Genomic DNA, 20126 nt, shown 5'->3' with positions numbered 1-20126 from the left:
AGCCCAGATACATATGTTAATGAGGGGGCTGCCTAATGGGCTCCATTGTATCAAGGGAAACATGGTGATAGACAACATGTTGCTCCTGCTGAACTTCGTGGTTCTGGCTGCCTGTCTGCCATCCCTGTGGCGGTACGGCCTCCTCAGTGGCTAAGGGATGGGATCTGCCTTCTGCAGGCCAAGTGTCGGAGGACCCTTCCGGAATACATACAGAAGAGTCCCGTCTATTCCCAGCTGTGTGCTATTGTGACCTCTTGCAGTTGGAAACCAGAGTTCTACTCACACAAACAGGATCCCACCAGACTCACCACCCACTGCTCTTCCAGCCCTTCTCTGTGCCCTCTGGAGAAAAGTTTAGTGGGAAGCCAAGAAGAGGGGGAAGGAAGGGAGAAAGAGAAGGGGAGAATGGGAATGAATGGCTATGCATGTGTGTGTTCACCTGAGGATGACCGGTGACGAGTGGATACTGTACCCCTAACCTTATGCTGTGCTCTTTGGCCACCCTGGACTGAGTAAACACAAGGTATGTAAAATGGGCCTATTAGAGGACCCACTTCACAAGGCTGTTGAGAAGATTAAATGAGCAGGCGGATAGAAAAACCTCCAGCCAAGCCTCTCACCTATATCATACATACAATAGATGTTTCTTCTGGCCCAAGATGACTCTCACAAGCAGAAACAAAGTGAAAAGAAAATGAGATGAACTAACAGCAGGTCACTGGTTTCAAGTCAAAGGCCTAGTCCCATATCACCCTTAACCCATCTCAGCAAATGACCTTGTGAATTTGGGGAAATCGGCAAACTTCTTGTGGTAGGAAAAGTGGTCAAGTTCGGGGTCTGGAAGAGAAGCTGTAGGGTAATAGGTAAGGAAGCTACCCAAAGACCCATACGACTACTGCCCGTGATTTCAGCAGAAGCGGGGACATCCCACGATGTGCACAGGCGTCGATGTGTGCATTTGAGCGATTCCCACCATCAGTGTCTGACGGCCTACGTGCAGGACGTCACAATGTGGACACATCTGTTGTTCTGAGGTCAAGGTTCTGCACAGGTTCAGCACAGCCACAGTGCACAGGATGGAAGGTTTCACGTGTGAGAACAGAGAGGAGTGGCCAAGGCATAGGGGAAGAAGACAAACCTTTTCTCTCCTCTGTAGTCCACTTAATGCCCCACTGCCAGAGTAATCTTCCAAAAGCACTAACTTTATTTCATGGTTAACCTGCTTAAAAACCTCACTGGGTCCCAGTGCTTCTAAGAAAAATCTTAAACTCCTTGGCTTGAGGTCCTGAGTCCTCCATAATCTAGTTTCACTAACTCATAACTCAGTCTTTTCAACACCCATGCTCCTGAGGCCAGGATAATTTCAAAGTCCGTCCCTAGAATTCCATTTCTTTTCTGACTATAGTATGTGGCTATAGTATGCTTCTCCACTACCCTCTCCCCATTGGCACACTCTCTTCCCTCCCTTCTGTTCAATTCTTGCTCAAGCCTGCGCGCTGGTCTGCAATTGCTAGAGCATTCAATTACAATCTAGTGAAACAAAAACACCCAACAACAAAACCCATTTATTCTAGGCTCTTAGCACTGAATCTGATTCTGCCAGGCATTATGAATTACTTTTGTATTGTGAACTCTGTGCAGATAGGTACCATGCCTTCTAATCCTGTGTATCCCCCCAAAGTGCCTAGTGCAGCCCTTGGACATCGTGGTAGCTCAATAGTTACGTGCTAAATGAAGTTACCCGGAAAATCCGGCAGGAAAAAAAAATCACTTAAGCCAGTTATTTGGCTGAACTGACCAGGCAATGAAGTCAAAGTAATTGATCTGGTAGTCCCAACAGACGAAGTCTAATTCTACATGTAGTTATCTTGAAAGTCAAAGGTGCACTGTGTATGTGATATATTTTAATGTGGGATTCTAACTGAATGAAGAAGGATCATACTCTCAGAGGTCTGAAATTAAAGGGGTGTCTGCCTTATTCTGGGATCTGTATGTGAACACAGAACTCACTCTTTTCATCTGATCCTGCTTATCTGGCTGTTATGCAGATCATTTGTTATTTAGGTTTATAAGATGGGTCTTTAGTTTAAAAAATATGAGATGACATACTCTCTATTTTACTCAGCACTTTGGTGTACACATCCCATATGAAATACCAGAGATGATAGATACTGTAAATAAAAATCATGAATAGAAAAATAGTTCACTCAGGCTGAGCTCATTCCTTACATGACTGCTCATTAATCCTGTTCTAACCCTTACTCCATTGTGGTAAAAGCATTTTAAAAGTTACATGTAAGACCGCTATAGTTAAATGTCACCATCTACAATTGTCAGACTTCCCCATCTGTCAAATTAAGGAATACTCTATGAGAATATTCAGGGGGGAAAAACCACTTAGACTTTCAGAGAACAACCCACAAATCATGGGCAACAGTATTATGGACTAAATGTTTGTGTCCCCTGAAAATTCACCCCAATGTGATGGTCCCTGGAGATGGAGCCTCTGGGAGATAATTAGGGTCAGATGAGGACATGTGGGTGCGGCCCTCACGGTGAGATCTGTGCCCACTGGAGAGACACCAGGAAGCTTGCTCTCACTCTCTCCCCGAGTGGTGGGCACACAGCGACATGGCAGCCAGCTGCCTACCAGCCCAGGGAAGAGGCCTCAGAAAGAGACCTGCCTTGTCAGCACCTTGTTCTTGGACTTCCCAGCTCCGAGAACTACGAGAAATAAATTTCAATACCAGTCTGTGGTATGAGTTATGGAAGTCCAAGCTGACCAAGTCAAAGAGTAACAGGGCACTGAAAACAAGGCTCATGGAGAACAAAGACTGAAATTATTTGGAATATGCATACTTACAGAACAACTGGGAGTTCCATCTTACCCCCTCTGGGTAAAACAGATGTACTAATAAATGTCTTTAATGTAATCAAGAATCGTTAATTCTTGTCATGTTAAACCTTAATTTGATAACTCAAAGGTGGCATCAGTTTCTTAAACGCAAATGTGGCGAATGCCCCAACAAGTGCCTGTCTTTTAGACCCATTTCCCATATGTTGTACACATTTACAACTAGGAGTTGTAATGTAAAATCTGTGCTAACAAGATTTAGTCAAATGGTTCCCTCAGATTATAAACTTTCTATTAAAAATAGATGTCATATGAATACGAAAAATAATTTAAAATTTTTTTACATTTATTTATTTTTGAGAGAGAGACGGACAGAGCACAAGTCGGGGGGTTGCAGACAGAGAAAGAGACACGAAATCCAAAGCAGGCTCCAGGCTCTGAGCTGTCCGCACAGAGCCTGACGCACGGCTCGAACTCACAAACTGCGAGATCGTGAACTAGTGAGAGTCTGAATTTGGTGCCCAACTGACTGAGCCACCCGGGCGCCCCAGGAAAAATAATTTAAATGTAAAACCCTCAAGCACCTTATTGTTTGTATGATGTGTTCTTTTTTCTACTCCCTGCCACTCAAATTTTTTTTTTCAACGTTTATTTATTTTTGGGACAGAGAGAGACAGAGCATGAACGGGGGAGGGGCAGAGAGAGAGAGGGAGACACAGAATCGGAAACAGGCTCCAGGCTCTGAGCCATCAGCCCAGAGCCCGACGCGGGGCTCGAACTCCCGGACCGCGAGATCGTGACCTGGCTGAAGTCGGACGCTTAACCGACTGCGCCACCCAGGCGCCCCTCAAATTTTTAAAAGTGTGGTTGAAACTTGAGTTAAAATGCCAATTCCCTTTTCTCCAATTCTACTTTATGTGGTTCAAAAAGAGTATTTCTAACATATGGGGCTTTCAAAGCATGCATGGTTTCCAGTGACTATACGTTTCTCTTTGAAAGTTTGGTAAACTGAATATCCCAGAAAAGCAGTGGGTTTTGGCAATTCATTAACATCCCTCAGTCGTGGCAGGAACAGATGAGAGACCGCCCATCTTTGGCAGTGGGGGCCAAAGCGGCTCTGCCCTTCTCTTTCAGAGTAAAGGCCCCGCAACATGAACTAGGAAAACAAAACCATAAACAGACCACAACGCATAGAGAACGGAGTCTAGTTTTCCAGAAGCACAACAGTTTTTCCATACATTTATAAAGTCAGATTTTCAACTGTTTCTAACACTGTATCCTTATTTACATCATCATGCTGATCTAAAAAATGATGGATTTATAAAAAACATAATACTACATGTTTCTATTTTTCTCACCATTTGTTGAGATGGCTCTACCTATGATCTCAATGCAATGCAGCCTGCATTTTCTATTCAACGGTCCATCATGAATGAGCAGCCCATAATCATTAATTTAAAAACTTCCTCAGAGAGTCTACCTGTGATCGTCTGTCACATAAAGGGTGGCATAACCATACGGGTATGGGAACAGCAGAATGGGAGTCGGGAGGCTCGAGTGACAGTCTCTACTCCTCCAGTACTGCTGAGATCTCAGGCAAGTTGTATTAGCTCTCCCAACTTTGTTTTTATTGAATAGCATCTTGAGAGCACCGGATTGAATGCTGCTGAAGAGTTTCATCTCTAAAATTCTATGACTTAATTAAGTGTCTATTGAATGCAAATCATGTGACAGGTGCTATGAATAAACATGAATACATGCATAATACATGGCCCAGGCACTCAAGGAGCTTCCTGATATTTAAATAGGCTCTTTTTCCAGAAGGTACAAAATTCGTGATGGAAATGATTTCCCTCAGTGTGTTTTTAAAATCTGAAAGTACGCTGAAAACTCTGACTTGACCACTTTCACGTCCTCCGAACAGGCTATCTAATTACTCCGCAGGCGCGAGGTGGAGAGTGGCGGGAGCAGACCTGGGTCAGGGAGACCTAGGTCTGAAACTCACCTTTTTCACTGACCAGTGTTTCTGTGGACAAGAGACAGAACCTCTCTCGGATTTGCTTTGTGATCTTCTATTATCATTTTTATCATCATTTTATAAAGGAAAAGGTAAAACCCATCCTCTTTTTAGCCCGGAATTCTATTCCCCAGAGATAACTGGGAAGAGGCTTATGTTCAAGTTTTACTTGGGCACACCCCACAGTTGAGGTTCTGCAAGGAATTAATGAATACAATGTAAAACAGCGTGTCTAGTCACTTGCCCTGCGTTTTAAGGAGCGCTTTGGCCTCTGCTGGGCACGCCTGTACTTCCCATCTGTCTTTTGCAGGTCCTTGCTCTTCTGCCCCTCCTCACAATTATCCCAATGAAAGATGCAAAGAAAACTCTTCCCAGCATCCCTTCTGAGCACCCAGCCGTGACTCACCCCCCCCCCCCCCCCTCCGCTCTGGGCGTCCATACCTTTCACACTGCTTCTCACCTCCCATCATGATTACCTCCAGGCACATCTTACCCTTCCTTCGGACAGCAAGTGCCTTGGAGACCTGATCTTTGTATGATGCAACTTTGTAACTATACAATACCCCATACTGTCCCTTCCGAATATTAACTACTCAGTAAAAGCTTGCTTACTTAACACAGTTTAAGGTTTGGTGAAATATTTGAAAATATTAGAAAACAACTGGTTTTATTTTTATTTCAAAGATGGATGGGGCGCCTGGGTGGCACAGTCGGTTAAGCGTCCGACTTCAGCCAGGTCACGATCTCGCGGTCCATGAGTTCGAGCCCCGCGTCGGGCTCTGGGCTGATGGCTCAGAGCCTGGAGCCTGTTTCCGATTCTGTGTCTCCCTCTCTCTCTGCCCCTCCCCGTTCATGCTCTGTCTCTCTCTGTCCCAAAAATAAATAAACGTTGAAAAAAAAAATTAAAAAAAAAAAGATGAAAAATTCTCAGGTCTATCTCTAAAAGAAAGGCATTTGAATTTTGGAAAAATGCCCTATCAATTGGGCCACCCATAGTCTTGCAGGAGACCTCTCAGAAATCATCTCTGACAGAGGATGTCAGTATGTGGGAGAGAGAGGAAGAAAGAAACTCTGCTATCATCTGTGTTCTCCAGAACTAGGCAGCAGCCTGGACTAGCCACCCTCCTCAGTCTCCTCCCTCACAAACTCACAAGAATGGGAATCAAGAGGGAAGCGTTGTGTATTTTTTTTTTTTGTTTTCAATTAACGTGAACTGGAATTTTAAAAAAGCACAAGCCTAACATAAAAGCTTCCTCATAAAGCATGTGTAACATCGCAGTCAGAAGCAAGGTAGCCAAGCACCGTTAGCATGTACACAGCAAATCAGGCACAAAAGGGTGGCCCAGGAGGCCGGCATCATGCGGGTCCCCCCTGTACATGTCCCTGCTCCATTCTGCCCCGTCTCGGTCCTTCCGCAGCCTGTACCAAGTATTCATGGATGGAACAGGCCATTTTCAATCTAAATCTTGTTATAGATTAATAAGCAAACATTTTCTTGCTTATTATGCAATTTATCATGATGAAAATTACATTGGACTCCTCAAGGCTACATGCTGATACATTCATTTATTCAGAGCTGTGTATAGAGAGTTATACTAATCTTCATGACAGAAAAGGATGTAATAGCAAGATTTAAATTACGTACTGAAGCGCTAAAGTATTTGTGTCTGTGGACATACTACATGTAGATAAAACACAGCACATCTTTATGTTTGCTGATAGAAGCTTTGTGTACATGGATTTAAAAACAAAACAAAGCAAATTTTAAATACTATGCCTAAAATAAAGCCCATTACTTCTCCCAGGCAACAAAACAAGACTGCACACTGTTGAAATTGTGTTTAGATCAGCCTTGAAAATAGGCTATAAAATTAGGTCAAAACAAAATTCTAGACTCCTTGGAGGGTGTACAGGGCACCTGCAGCCAAGGGGGACAGCGAAGGGTTGGAAATATGTTCTGGGCTTTGCACAAAGGCCAGCTGCCTCTTACTATTGCTTCCAACTCACAGGCTCACTTTCTTCCTAATTCTTAAAGTCAATCAAGAACTGTAGGCCTCCTGTATCCAAAACCTATGCTGGCTGCCATTATGTCAATTATTCATTCTAGAAATGAGCTGCTCTTGGTCTGTGGAACACTGAAACAATGACAATGGATGGCGTCACCACTGACACTACCACCTGTTGGGAACATCCATTCAACCTTTTAACATGTGCTAAGTACTCTTTTAAGCACTCTGCAAATACAAACACATTTAATATCAACCTTATGAGGCAGGTGCTCACCTAGCCCCAACTTGTAGACGGAACCGAGGTAAGAGGTGAAGTGACCTACTGAAGAGCGTACAGCTAGGGAGACACAGAGGTGATGTTTAGAAGTGTGGTTGTATGACAGGAAGTTGGGGGGGGGGGCAGTTGCCTAAACTAGAATAAATGCCTTCTCCTACCAACCCATCTTGGGACTCGGGGCCAGGAATACCCAATCTGCAGGCAAAGCCACAGTCCAGCCTCTACTAGCTTCTTCGGTCTCCACTTCCCGAGCCTAGTGCAGCCAGCAGAAAGACTACAGGCCCAAAGCCATGCTGGGTCATAAGGAAACCGTGGGCTATGAGAAAGACAACCATGATGAAAAGGGCAGAGATTTCTAGTTTTTTCCAAGGTTAACAAAGATAAGAATGAAATGCCCATTGAGAAAAATCAAAGAGGTGATAACATTTGCATTTAGGGAGGCACCTGGGCCAGTTCAAGGATTCCTAACTAGGAATTCCCACCAGCTAAGATGGCTATACTAAAAAGAAACAAAAACAAAAACCTTCCTCTGGGGAATTAGTCAAGATGAACCTCTATCACCACCCCCAAACCCCTTCCCATCATTCTTGGCCACTTGGCTACCAACGGTTTCCTACTGATTTGATTTTAGTGGCTCCCTCAACTCATCTGCCTTTCCCGGGACCCTCATCTCTGCAACCTCCTATGGCCAGTCATATCCTGTGTGCAAGGGAAGCCTTAAAAAGTGTGATTTTAAAAATCACTATGAGGGGCACCTGGGTGGTTCAGTCAGTTAAGTGTCCGACTCTTGATTTTGGCTCAGCTCATGATCTCACGGTTCATGAGATAGAGTACCATGTTGGGCTCTGTGCTGACAGCAGGGAGCCTGCTTGGGATCCTCTCTTTCTCCCTCTCTCTGCCTCTTCCCCACTCGCATGTGCTCTCTCTCTCTCTCTCTCTCTCTCTCAATAAATAAATACACTTTATTTTTTTAAAAAAATTTTAATATTTATTTTTGAGAGAGATAGAGAGAAAGAGAAAGAGAGTGCACATGCACACGAGTGGGCAAGGGGTAGAGAGAGAGGGAGAAAGAATCCGAAGCAGGCCCCAGGCTCTGAGCTGTCAGCACAGAACCCGATGCAGGGCCTGAACCCACGAACCGCAAGATCACGACTTGAACCTGCTGAGCCACCCAGGTGCCCATAAATAAATTTTATTTTAAAAAATCACTGTGAGTATGAAGGGTAACTCCCCAAACTATGTCCACGTATTCTATTATAAGTAAAACATTTCTGAGCAAGTATAAATATAATTTTCCTTCTAAGTGACATGTTTACACTACTACTAAATAATATGTAGTGTTATATATAAAAGGCCCAATAAGCATAATTGAAAAACTATGTCATAGATCAATCAATCAATGCTAAATCCCAACTGTGCCCAAATTATAGAAATATACTTCCCTTTCATGGTCTATAACCAAAATTTCATATACAGAGATGTTTGTCTATTGTTTTAAAAATGCACACTCTATCAAGGGCCATCAATGACCTCCAACAGAAATAAACAAACGAAACACCAACCAACAAAACACAAACAAAACCCGTCCGTATTAACTGGGATTGAGCACGTACTTGGCGAGCTGTTTCTCGGCATCAGCACAAAGTTCGAGAAGCCCCATGAGGACTGCAGACACGTCCATGTAAGGCTCCCAGACTGTGAAGCCACGGCCAATCAGATCAATGGCTGTTCTTCGGATCGTGCTGTGGGGGGGCAGTTTGGGGCTCGGGGGCTGCAACAGTAGAAATGTCAGCGCCTTACCTGAAATTACAAAATAAAAGACAGAGCAATAGAGAAATTTTACTTTGGTGATGTTTTCTTTGAAGCGTATTTTCAAAATGTAAACCATGTTGGATTTCTCTCTTTTTTTTTTTTTTAACTGAAAAGGGGTTTTGAACATTAAGATTATTAAAAGACCCCAAGTTTACAGTTTCTTCAGCCACATACTTTATTTTTATTTTTTATCTTTTTAACCTTTATTTACTTTTGAGACAGGGGGAGAGAGAGCATGAACAGGGGAGGGTCAGAGAAAGAGGGAGACACAGAATCTGAAACAGGCTCCAGGCTCTGAGCTGTCAGCACAGAGCCCGATGCGGGGCTCGAACTCACAGACCGCGAGATCATGACCTGAGCCGAAGTCGGCCGCTTAACCGACTGAGCCACCCAGGCGCCCCCAGCCACATACTTTAAACAAATAAGCTAGGCTACAGTATTTCATACCATGTTCTAAAGGGCTTTGGTTACATAATAATTATGTATGAATAAGTATATATCATTTCGAAACATATCAGGCACCCTAACTTCCTAACAAGGTTTTTCCCTACCCAGCACTGCACAAATTGGAGATGGCTTCAAATGATGTTATGCGGTACGCATCACTCTTCTGAACCTAAGAGTTCACATGTCAACTGCTTCTGTCAGTCGCACTTCTCATCACAGGTGATGCTTACCAGCAGGGATGAGGGATGGAGAAGGGAGAGGGGTAGTTGTAAAAAGTCTCCCCCACAAGCATCTATGTTTCTCCACATTCTACTCTACTGGTCCAGTACAGCGAGGCCAGGTATGTGGTAAATTCTTCACGCGAGTTTGGTAAACAAATGAAAAGTTCAATATTACTTTGAAATCTGATGAAACGATCTAGATTTTAATGGACATGTACTTTTTTATGTTGAAGAAAACGCTAGCGATTTGTATACATACGCCTAAGGGCCATTAAGCTTGCAACCCGGGTGGCGAAGAGCAAACTGCAATTCAGAAGAGGTTGTCTGTTTCTTGAGGGGAAGGACAGAACAGTTTACAAGTCATAGCACCGCAGAGCCGACGGGTTAAGGGGTACACACACTTCAGGTTTCAGACAGGGGAGTCACCAGAGTTTCATGTCTTACTAAGGGCTGAGGACAGTACTCATGAGCTTCATCTTCCTAGTCTGTAAACTGGGGGGTAAGAATAGCTATCCTTCACGAAGAGCCCGGGTGTTAAAGGAATGAAGGCGTGCAAGGTGTCCTGCCTGGCACCCAGCACCCGGGGGCACTCCACAAACGGCAGTCAGGGCTCATCACAAATAGCACGTTGAGCTTGTCTGTTCTCAAAATTAACAGCATGGCATATAAACTTTGATGCATTCAACAAATAAAAACACTTACTCATGTTTATGCTCTAGCCAATTGTTTTTTTTTTTTAAGTTTATTTATTTTGAAAGAGAGAGACAGACAGAGACAGAGAAGAGTGGGGGGCAGGCAGAGAGGGCGAGAGAGAATTGTAAGCAGGCTCCATGCTGTCAGCACAGAGCTCGATGTGGGGCTTGATCTCAAAGACTGTGAGATCATGACCTGAGTCGAAACCAAGAGTCAGATGCTTAACCGACTAGGCTACCCAGGTGCCCCTGTTCCAGCCAATTGTTCAAGGAGAATGGATTGCAACGGAGATGAGATGAAGTGAACGAAGCTGTAAAGCCCAGATAAGAGTCTGAGAATGCACTTTGTTATTGCTGGCTCAAAATATCTTCTGCCACAGAACCCTTTCAGAATCTGTTGAAAACCATCAGTCTTTTCCCCAGAAAACTACACACAATGCATATACATAGCCACCAAATTCTGCAGAAGAATTTCAAGGAGACCATGGGCCTTGGGTTAACAACTCCTGCCATAAACTGAAAAGGTACTTATATATGGAGAGCCTCCTGGAGGAAACATCCTGAAATGCATGACTTCATTTATACATGTTTTTGCAAATTTTACTCTCACATTTAGCCATGTAGATGCCATATGTAAAGCTTCAAGTTTTGTGGATGATTAAAATATAAACTCCTTAAAAAAAAGGTGGCCCACTGGTCTCTATTTTCTCCTAGCACCTATGCATCCCTTGCCACATGGTATTTTTTACAATATAAGCCATGTCCCTTTTCTGCATCAAGTTTGTTGCTCCTTGAGGGTAAGAACTATGTTTCACGTTAACTTTGTATCTCCCAAACCACCAAGCACAGTACTTTGCACACAATATGAACCTAAAGTGTAAATATATCTGTCTTTACTGCATGTACCTTTCTAATGCAGCTCCCGGCCCCAGTCTGTCAGAGTATTTCAAAATGTTAAGAAATCCACCACTTTTCTGTTATTCTTTACTTCTAGGAAGTTGTGAGAGCTGCAGAGAACCCCCCACTGCTGTTCTCTGCAGACATCCTGAAGCACACGCAGCCACGGCTTCCCCATAAGGGACAGGGCTCCCTGAAGGTGTATCCTTGGTGAGCAATGTTGTGAAGGGGAAGGAAGGTTTCTTAAGTACAATGTTTTATAGCATTTCAATCATCATCTTCCTTAACGGCACTCCACTATCTCTGTATTCATTACAGGCAGGAGCATTCTGGTAATACTAGGGACCTTGCTGATTTCTTGCAGCCTGTGTATGGGAACTCTGGAGACAGCTGCCTCGCCACTCTGACAATTTTATCCTGAGAGCAAAGTAAACCGTTAAGTGGACGATTTCTTGATATTTTCCATCATTTTTCTGACAAAGTAGGAAGGACAGCATAAAGGATGTGATCACTTACCTTCCAACGAAACGACAGAAAAGGGAGAATCAGTAAGCGTACTTCCAAACATCCCTGGCCTTGCAATGGCCCCCCAGGGTATTTGATCCCCTGCAAAGTGTGATCTACCTTCACAGTGAGGATGCCCAGGTCAGCAGGAAATGCAGGTTCCCTACAGCTCTGTCACCCCTTCCTGTAAATCACTTTCCATTTCATTCGGTGATCATGTCAGTAAAATTCTCATACAGCATCTCTTCTTTCGTTCAAATCACCATCTCTGGGTAACACAAAGCCAAGATTCCCACAGGTCTGGCAGGCCATGTGTGCACCAGGAGAAGGAGAGAGGAAAGTGGCCTATTTAACACACACATTTTAAATCTACTAAATACAGGGGCACCTGGGTGGCTCAGTCAGTTAAGTGTCCGACTTGTGCTCAGGTCATGATCTCGCGGTTTGTGAGTTGGAGCCCCCCGTGGGGCTCTGTGCTGACAGCTCGGAGCCTGGAGCCTGTTTCGGATTCTCTGTCTCCCTCTCTCTCTGCCCCTCCCCCACTCACACTCTGTCTCTCTCTCTCTCTCCCCCCCCCAAAAAAATAAATAAACATTAAAAAAAAATTTAAATCTATTAACTGGAGTATGATTATTTTGGCCTGTTTTGGAATTATAAAGGCAGAAAAAGTTAAAATTCCACATCTGTCTTGACAACTTATTCCAAGCAAAACCTGTAAATAAGATGAAGACAGTTTTCAAGTTAAACCTTCTGATTTCTAGCCTTGTTGATTAATAAGATGCTTATGACTTTAATGCTACCAGGAATAATGACACTGATGTTCTGAAGGAATAATCTCGGATGCCTAAGCCTTCAAATTTCCTAATCATATATTCTTTCTGATATTAAGGAACGAGCCTTCAAAAAATGGTTGTTACGATAGCAAAAAGGGATAGATAAATTTATTCCTTTTCCAACTCATATTGCATTCTGTAATTGAGGGTTTATCTGATCTATGATTCCATAAGAGAGCCACTCTGCAACATGGACCAAGGTGATAAAAAGCTAAAATTAAGACACTGATAGTATCTTCCTTTTTGACAGAAAAAGTCTCATGACAATATTATGAATTTTCACTTTTATCTCTCAGAATTTTCCTTAAACCTGTGGTACCCAATAACGGATGTATTTTAATCTGTATGAGATGCAATCTAACTTTGCACAAAAATACGTATGTATCTTATGTAGATGTTCCACTGTTCCATAGTGCCTCACTGAGTAAGCAAGGTGGAGAATGAAGCTGTTATCTGCCCTCGTGACTGATTCCCTCATAAAAGGCACTCTAGTGGCAGTATTAAAAAGTTCAACAAACTAGACTGACACTCATTCAAGGCTTTCTGTAATTTGGTCCCAGCCTCTCCATCCAAAGATTCAGTTATGTGATAACTATAGTGTCACTATAAACACTGGGGAAACAAAAGGAAATAAGACTGAGTTCTTTTCCTCAAGGAAGTTCATTCCAGTTCAGGAGACAGGTGAGCAAACAGGTAATTTGAATATATTCTGAATAGTGTTAGAAGACTTATAAGGACAAGGTGTCAAAACAGAACTTAGGGCCGGTTAAGTGTCTGACTCTGGCTCAGGTCGTGATCTCACAGTTCGTGAGTTCGAGCCCTACATCAGGCTCTCAGCTGTTGGTGTGGAGCCCACTTCAGATCCTCTGTCCCCTCTCTTTGCCCCTCCCCTACTTGGGCCTTCTCTCTCTCTCTCAAAAATAAACAAACATTAAAAAAGAAAGAAAGAAAGAAAGAAAGAAAGAAAGAAAGAAAGAAAGAAAGAAAGAAAGAAAAAGACAGAACTTAAGACGGGCACCTAACCCCATTTTATAGGTATGAAAAGGCTTCTAGGGAAAGGGGAGTTCCATACCCACACCTAAAGAGTAAGCAGCAGTTAGCCACTCAAAGGAGAGGATGATAGCAAGACAGAGAAGAACATGTCTAAAGACCAGGAAATGAGAGAGAACACAACCAGATAAAGGGATTACACAGGGTTTAATTGGTTGGAAATTGTGTTGGGGGAGAAGGGAGAGGTTGAGGTGATGGGCAAGGGAGAAAAGAGGGCAAGGTGGATGAAACAGAACAGTGAGACACAAGGCAGGACAGGTTATTAGAGCCCAATTACAAAGAGCTTCACACGCCATGCTAGGAGTCTGTTTATTCTGGTGACAATGGGGGACCACTGGAAAGTTTTAAGCAGAGGAGAGGTTTGATTAGATTTTCATTTTAGAAAGATCAATATTTGGGTTGTGTTGTGATTAGAAAGGGGCAAGACCTAGTGCCTGTTAATTCTGATCTACTCATTCCCAGCCAGATGGATTAATTAGAATCACGGAATTTTCAAATCGAAAGGACTTTAGAAAAATGGCATCGATTCCTACGCTTCAGGTGAGATAACAGAGAACTGTAGAAGGCAAGTGGTTAGCTGCAGGCCTGGGTAAGGAGTCCAGGCCTCTGGAGCCCAGGCCATGCATGCGTAATGGGGCCAGTGCACAGGTCTGAACACCACCTGTGTCTTTACGACAGCATTTTATTCATGATGTTCTATGCAACTATGGATTCAGAACTATATCCCTTATGATCAATCTCCTCCTCCTTCTGAATTAAGGCATAATTTCAGCTGCTGCTCCTCATACAATCAGAAGGTGGCCGTCACTGGTTCAACAGCTAAATATAGCCACACCAAGATGCCTGCAGTTGTCTCGGCTCTAACTCAGTTGCCTCATGGTCACAAAACGGTCTACTGCACATCTAGCACAGCATCCACCTTCTAGGCAGGAAGTGGTAGAATTCTGAAAGAGCAAAAGGACTTGTGCCGGTTAAGTCGAGCCTCTTTTTTAACGTCTGATTACATTTCACTGGTCAGAATTATACCGCACACAGGTTCTCTTCGTTTCAAGGAAGCACAAGAAATGTAATTCATTAGCTGACAACTTTGCCACCTTCAATGATACAGGGGTTCTGTTCACATGGAAGGGGAGAATCGCCTGGAGAAGGTGGCTAGTGATTTCCCCTACCCTAGAATTCTCTGCTTACCTTAGAATGAAATCCTTTTCAGTATAGCAATTAGGGGTGCCTGGGTGGCTCAGTTGGCTAAACAGCCAACTCTTGATTTCGGCTCAGGTCACGATCTCACAATTCTTGAGTTCGAGCCTCGAAGGGCTCTGCGCTCACAGCAAGGAGCCTGCTATGGATCCTCTGTCTCCCTCTCTCTGCCCCTCCCCAACACGCACTCGCTCTTTCCCTCTAAGATAAACAAATCTTAATAGATACATAGCAATTACTACTCATACGTTTAATAACAATATAGCATCTTTTGGCATTTATTTTATTAGCTGAAATTTATCTAATTTATTTATTTATTTTTATTTTATTGCCTTTTAACATCTGCTAAATGAGTTCCCTGCACTATATGAAATTTTTTGAAAATACTTTTGTTTGGCATGAGGCTTAACACCATGCTTTACATTCAGTTATCATGAAAAAATTGTTGTTTTGGCACACACCGAGAATTACTTTACCCTGTATGTGCCCAGCACAGTCAGCAAAATTATGCACCGATCAGAAATTTCCAAGAGTCTGCTACAAACCTATGCTGGGCTGTGGCAAAGTTTCCACGGCTCTATGGTGAAATGGCAGAAACATAAACAATGTAGTAAGTCTTTCTCATAAAGCTAAATTTATTCAGTTTAAAGGAGTGCTTATTCTAAGATTATGTTCTATTTTTCTTTTTTTGGTGAATAAAAGATTTTTTTTTAATTTTTTTTTCAACGTTTTTTATTTATTTTTGGGACAGAGAGAGACAGAGCATGAACGGGGGAGGGGCAGAGAGAGAGGGAGACACAGAATCGGAAACAGGCTCCAGGCTCCGAGCCATCAGCCCAGAGCCCGACGCGGGGCTCGAACTCCCGGAGCGCGAGATCGTGACCTGGCTGAAGTTGGGCACTTAACCGACTGCGCCACCCAGGCGCCCCAAAAGATTTTTTAAAAATGAAGATAGTACTAGTTTTTAATGGCTCTAGTGAGCAAAAAAAAAAAATGTAAAACACTGTTATATACTCTCAAGTTTTATTTTTGGACATTTTACTGGCCCATGATACCTGAAGTTTGGAAACAAATGCCATTTGTAATGAATGTACTATCCTGGGCACCTTCCTCCACTGTAAGTATCCCAACTCAGATTTCTATTACAGGTCTCTGGCTCTTAACCGGGAGTACCCAGAGGCTCCTCATTCACTTGGTTACAGGATAGAATTCGGCATTGTTCTGGAACCGCATTCAACGTCCACTTTTCAAATTACTAGTTTTTCTCACCCAAAGATAGGTAAATGGTACAGATACTGCAACAGCTTCATAGTGGGAGTTCGGCTTGTAGCATACCATCACCATGCCCACCCCCCCACCGCCCCCGCCATGTATATGCAGTCAAAAGTACAAATGAACTACCAAAAATGCAGACAGTGGAAAACAAATCAAAATAAACCCCTTTGAAAAGCAGAAAGTGCTCAAATACAGCATTAGATAAATCACAACTAACTTAGACCCTCTGGAGGTTTGATTTCTGTGGTCGTGCAGTCAAGAGTAATAATAGCTCATATATTAGAGCTATTTTATTTCAAGCTTTTTATCTTAAGCATTTTTTTAAAAAGTGTTCCAACTTTAATCTTACTGTTTTTTAAAAGTGCTACATAAGACTAAAGCTGCAAGAAAATATTTATGCTTTGCTGTAACAGCAAAACACTAAAAATGAGAAAAGATAGAGCAAAATCAAGCCTACAAAATCTGTGGTTAAAAAGCTGACAGTGTTAGACCATGGCCAACTTGTTGCTTTGGCAAGATGAATATTGCCCCATCATGAATTGACCAATGCAAACTGCCAATTCAAAACATTTTTGTAGTATCTGGCTGGTAATGCTGACCACTCTTTCAAAGATTAACATACAAGCCATCACACACACACACACACACACACACACACACACACACACACACACGAATGCTATTACTTAGGTAATAATGAATTTGTCTTCTGGAGCACTTATTCATCCTTATTACAAAATGTAGATTTACTTTGTCAATACACCCCACATTTATGGAATGCCTATTATATGAAAACACTTTATTAACTACAAAAAACTGTGGTTATATATTTCTTAAAAAAAATTTTTTTTAACGTTTATTTTTGAGAGAGACAGGCAGAGCATGAGAGAGGAAGGGGCAGAAAGAGGGAGAAACAGAACTTGAAGCAGGCTCCGGGCTCCAAGCTGTCAGCACAGAACCCAACGCGGGTCTCGAACTCACAAACCGTGAGATCATGACCTGAGCCGAAGTCAGACGCTTAACTGACTGAGCCACCCAGGTGCCCCTGTAGTGATATATTTCTATAAGCAAATAAACACTGGATATTATTTTAAGCACCATTTGATAGTAAATAACACTTTTATGTTATTTTACTTTTTTCCCCCTCTTTCATTTCTATCAACCTGATAATAGTGGTGCCTTGAGTTCTCCGCAGTCTATTAGATAGGCTGCTTTTCTTCACTTACACACACACACACACACACACACACACACACACACACACACAGTCTACTGCCAGTTATGTACACCAACACAACACTTTTAACACAAATTCAAACCTTTATTTTCATACAACCCATAGATCTTGGTAACATATATTCATGACGTGAACACGAATCACGTAGTAGTTTTGTTTTGTTTTGTTTTGTTTTTTGCAGTTTCTATTTGGGCTGAAATAGCACTAAATGAGAAAGAATCACTTAAAAAGTTGTAAACTTGATTTTTTTCCCTAGCTTTCTATTTGTACTTTTTATTTCCTTCAAGGAGAGGCTATATTTTTCCTCCCATGCTTCCCTTGAAGCATGAAGACCTCACAGGAATCCTGTGGCTACCTCATAGGAAGATTCTAGAATGAGCTCTTATAAGCCTTCTAAGCAACCATTATAGCCTGAATGAAGAAGGAAACAGCACTGGATAAGTGAAGGGACTGAAGGAAGGAATTGTGGAAGGACACTGCATGACAAAGGGACAGGAGACCTCCATTATGGAGTGCCTCGTTGCTGCAGGCCAAGGGAACCTGGGTTTTATGGCAGCCAATGCTGTCAGAAAACCAGTGGCCACAGGGAGTTTCAAGAACTGGAAATTCCAACAGAAGCCAGCATCATGCCATATTTATCAAGGGAGAATGAAATTTTCTTACGGGAAATATTACAAAACCATAGCATTTCAGAGAATTTTTCAAAGAGTTCTTGTAGAACCTTCATAATTATTACTAGTATCCCACTGGTAGTTGATATACACAACTGTTTTGTTGGGCTCTGGCCCCTCCTAGACCAGTCCAGCCAGTCAACAGGCCTAGTTAGAACAAACTTGTTCTTACTTAAAAGATATCATGAATGAAGAAATGGCCATTAGCCACCCTTGGCTCTGTATAACAGAGGAGGGAAAAAAAGGTCATATTAAAAAAATGCATTAATTAATAGTTCAATTACAAGGAAACTCCTATGGGAGAACACATTATATGCACTTTAAACCAAATGAATTTATGATGATTTATGCCATTACAATGAGTGCAAAATGAATTAATAATGATTGGCCACTTATTTCAAAGTGTAACCAAGTAAAGGAAGCCTTTTCCCACTTGTTAATGTCCATCAAAGAACAAGGATGGCAGAGTGCCATCTGGAATTCTATTCCTTTGCTTTATACAGAAACTTGATTTAATTAAAAATAATTCCAATGTAGTGTGCCGTATTCATAGATATGGGCTAATTAGCAAACACTTCTATAACTACATGCCTTGTATTAATGCAGTTATTAGAAACTGTTAAACTTTTTACATCCTATATTGCACAAAAACTTGTCATTTAATAAAAACCATAAGTAACTATTAAATTAGGAGACAAGTTAACAAAGATATTTAAGAACTCATTAACTTACTATCACTTTTATCAAAACAGTCCTATTTCAACATAATTTGCTGTTTCTTGTCCTATAATCACACGACAATAAAATCCAAATTATCTTTGATTCAAAGTTCTTTTTTTTCGGTTTTACTGAATTTCAAATTAAGTTGTATCATACAATGACATTTAATCTCATGTTGGCTCTTCGTATTTAATATATTTTGGATGGCAGGCTAAAATTAGGGAGTCTTACCTTCCTATAATCAGAAAGTTATGACTCATTGCAAATAACCTTATTCTGCCTCAGAAATGTAAAAAGTGCTGATTTTCAGACACTCTGAGGGTCAGCAATAAAGAAGTAAAATAATAGAAGCAAATGTTTATGATACCAAAGAAGTAAAAAAAAAAAAAAATCCATTAATCTAGGGAATCTTTAAATGATCCAAATACTTCTATGTCCTGTTCCCAAAAGGTGTAGGATGGTTAAACAGCATGAACGAGTGGGTGGGCGCAGTTGGGTAAGAGGCAAAAGGACACCAGGGTTTAAGTTCTAGCTTCAGCACCTTACTTAGCTAAGTGATCCTTTACGCATCCAATATTTACCGGTGCCTGTTATGTCCCAGGCACTGTTTTTTTTTTAAATTATTTTAATGTTTATTTAATTTTGAGAGCGAGAGAGAGGCAGAGTGTGAGCGGGGGAGGGGCAGAGAGAGAGGGAGACACAGAATCCGAAGCAGGCTCCAGGCCCTGCGCTGTCAGCACAGAGCCTGATGTGGGACTCGAACTCACAAACTCAGATCAGGACCTGAGCCAAAGTTGAAGGCTTAACCCAATGAGCCCCCCTCCTCCAGGCACTGTTTTTAAGCACAGGTCAACAAATTCTATGCTCTCACAAAGCTTACGTTCTAGCTGGGACATAAAGACCAAATAAACGAATAGATGTGTCAAGTGGTAGTAAGTCAGGTGAAGAAAAACAAAGCAAGGGTAAGAGCCTAGAAAGTGATCGACAGGAAAGTACTCTGTAGAAGGTGACATTTGAACAAAGACCTAAGTGAAATGAAAGAGAGGCATGTGGGCATCTGTGGGAGAAGCATTCCAGGCTGAGGGAACAGCACAAAAGGCCCTGAGGTAAGTAGGGATCCCTAAGGGCCAGTAAAAAGTCCAGAGTAGTTAGACGGCAGTGAATAAGGACAAGAGTGGAAGGACATGAAATCAAAAAGGCAGCCGTGGATGGATCAGTCACACAGGCCTTTTCCCTAGGGGGTTAAGTGTTATGAGAAATGCATGGAAGTTTCGGGTAGGACAGTGACATGACCTGCCATCATTCAGAAAGTATCTGTGTGCTGTGTACAGAATAGACTGGGGTGGGTTGCAGGCAAAGGGGAACATTAGGGAGGCCAACTGGGAGGTTCTTACAATGGTTCAAGCAAGAGAT

The 20126-nt window shown here is 42.3% G+C and overlaps 1 protein-coding gene across 5 annotated transcripts in view; it reads right to left on the bottom strand.

Moving 5' to 3' along the window:
- WDR7 (WD repeat domain 7) overlaps positions 1 to 20126 on the bottom strand; it is a 363164-nt gene that overhangs the window by 102082 nt on the left and 240956 nt on the right. For all 5 annotated transcript variants that reach the window (XM_047827886.1, XM_047827887.1, XM_047827884.1 and 2 more), the window contains one exon: positions 8771 to 8957. In XM_047827886.1, the coding sequence (XP_047683842.1) occupies positions 8771 to 8957 (187 nt within the window). The remainder of the gene's footprint in view (positions 1 to 8770; positions 8958 to 20126) is intronic.

This window comes from Prionailurus viverrinus, chromosome D3, assembly GCF_022837055.1.
Source record: "Prionailurus viverrinus isolate Anna chromosome D3, UM_Priviv_1.0, whole genome shotgun sequence".
Classification (NCBI taxonomy): domain Eukaryota; kingdom Metazoa; phylum Chordata; class Mammalia; order Carnivora; family Felidae; genus Prionailurus; species Prionailurus viverrinus.
Note: the sequence above shows the minus strand (reverse complement) of the source record. Positions and strands in the feature narration are given on the sequence as shown.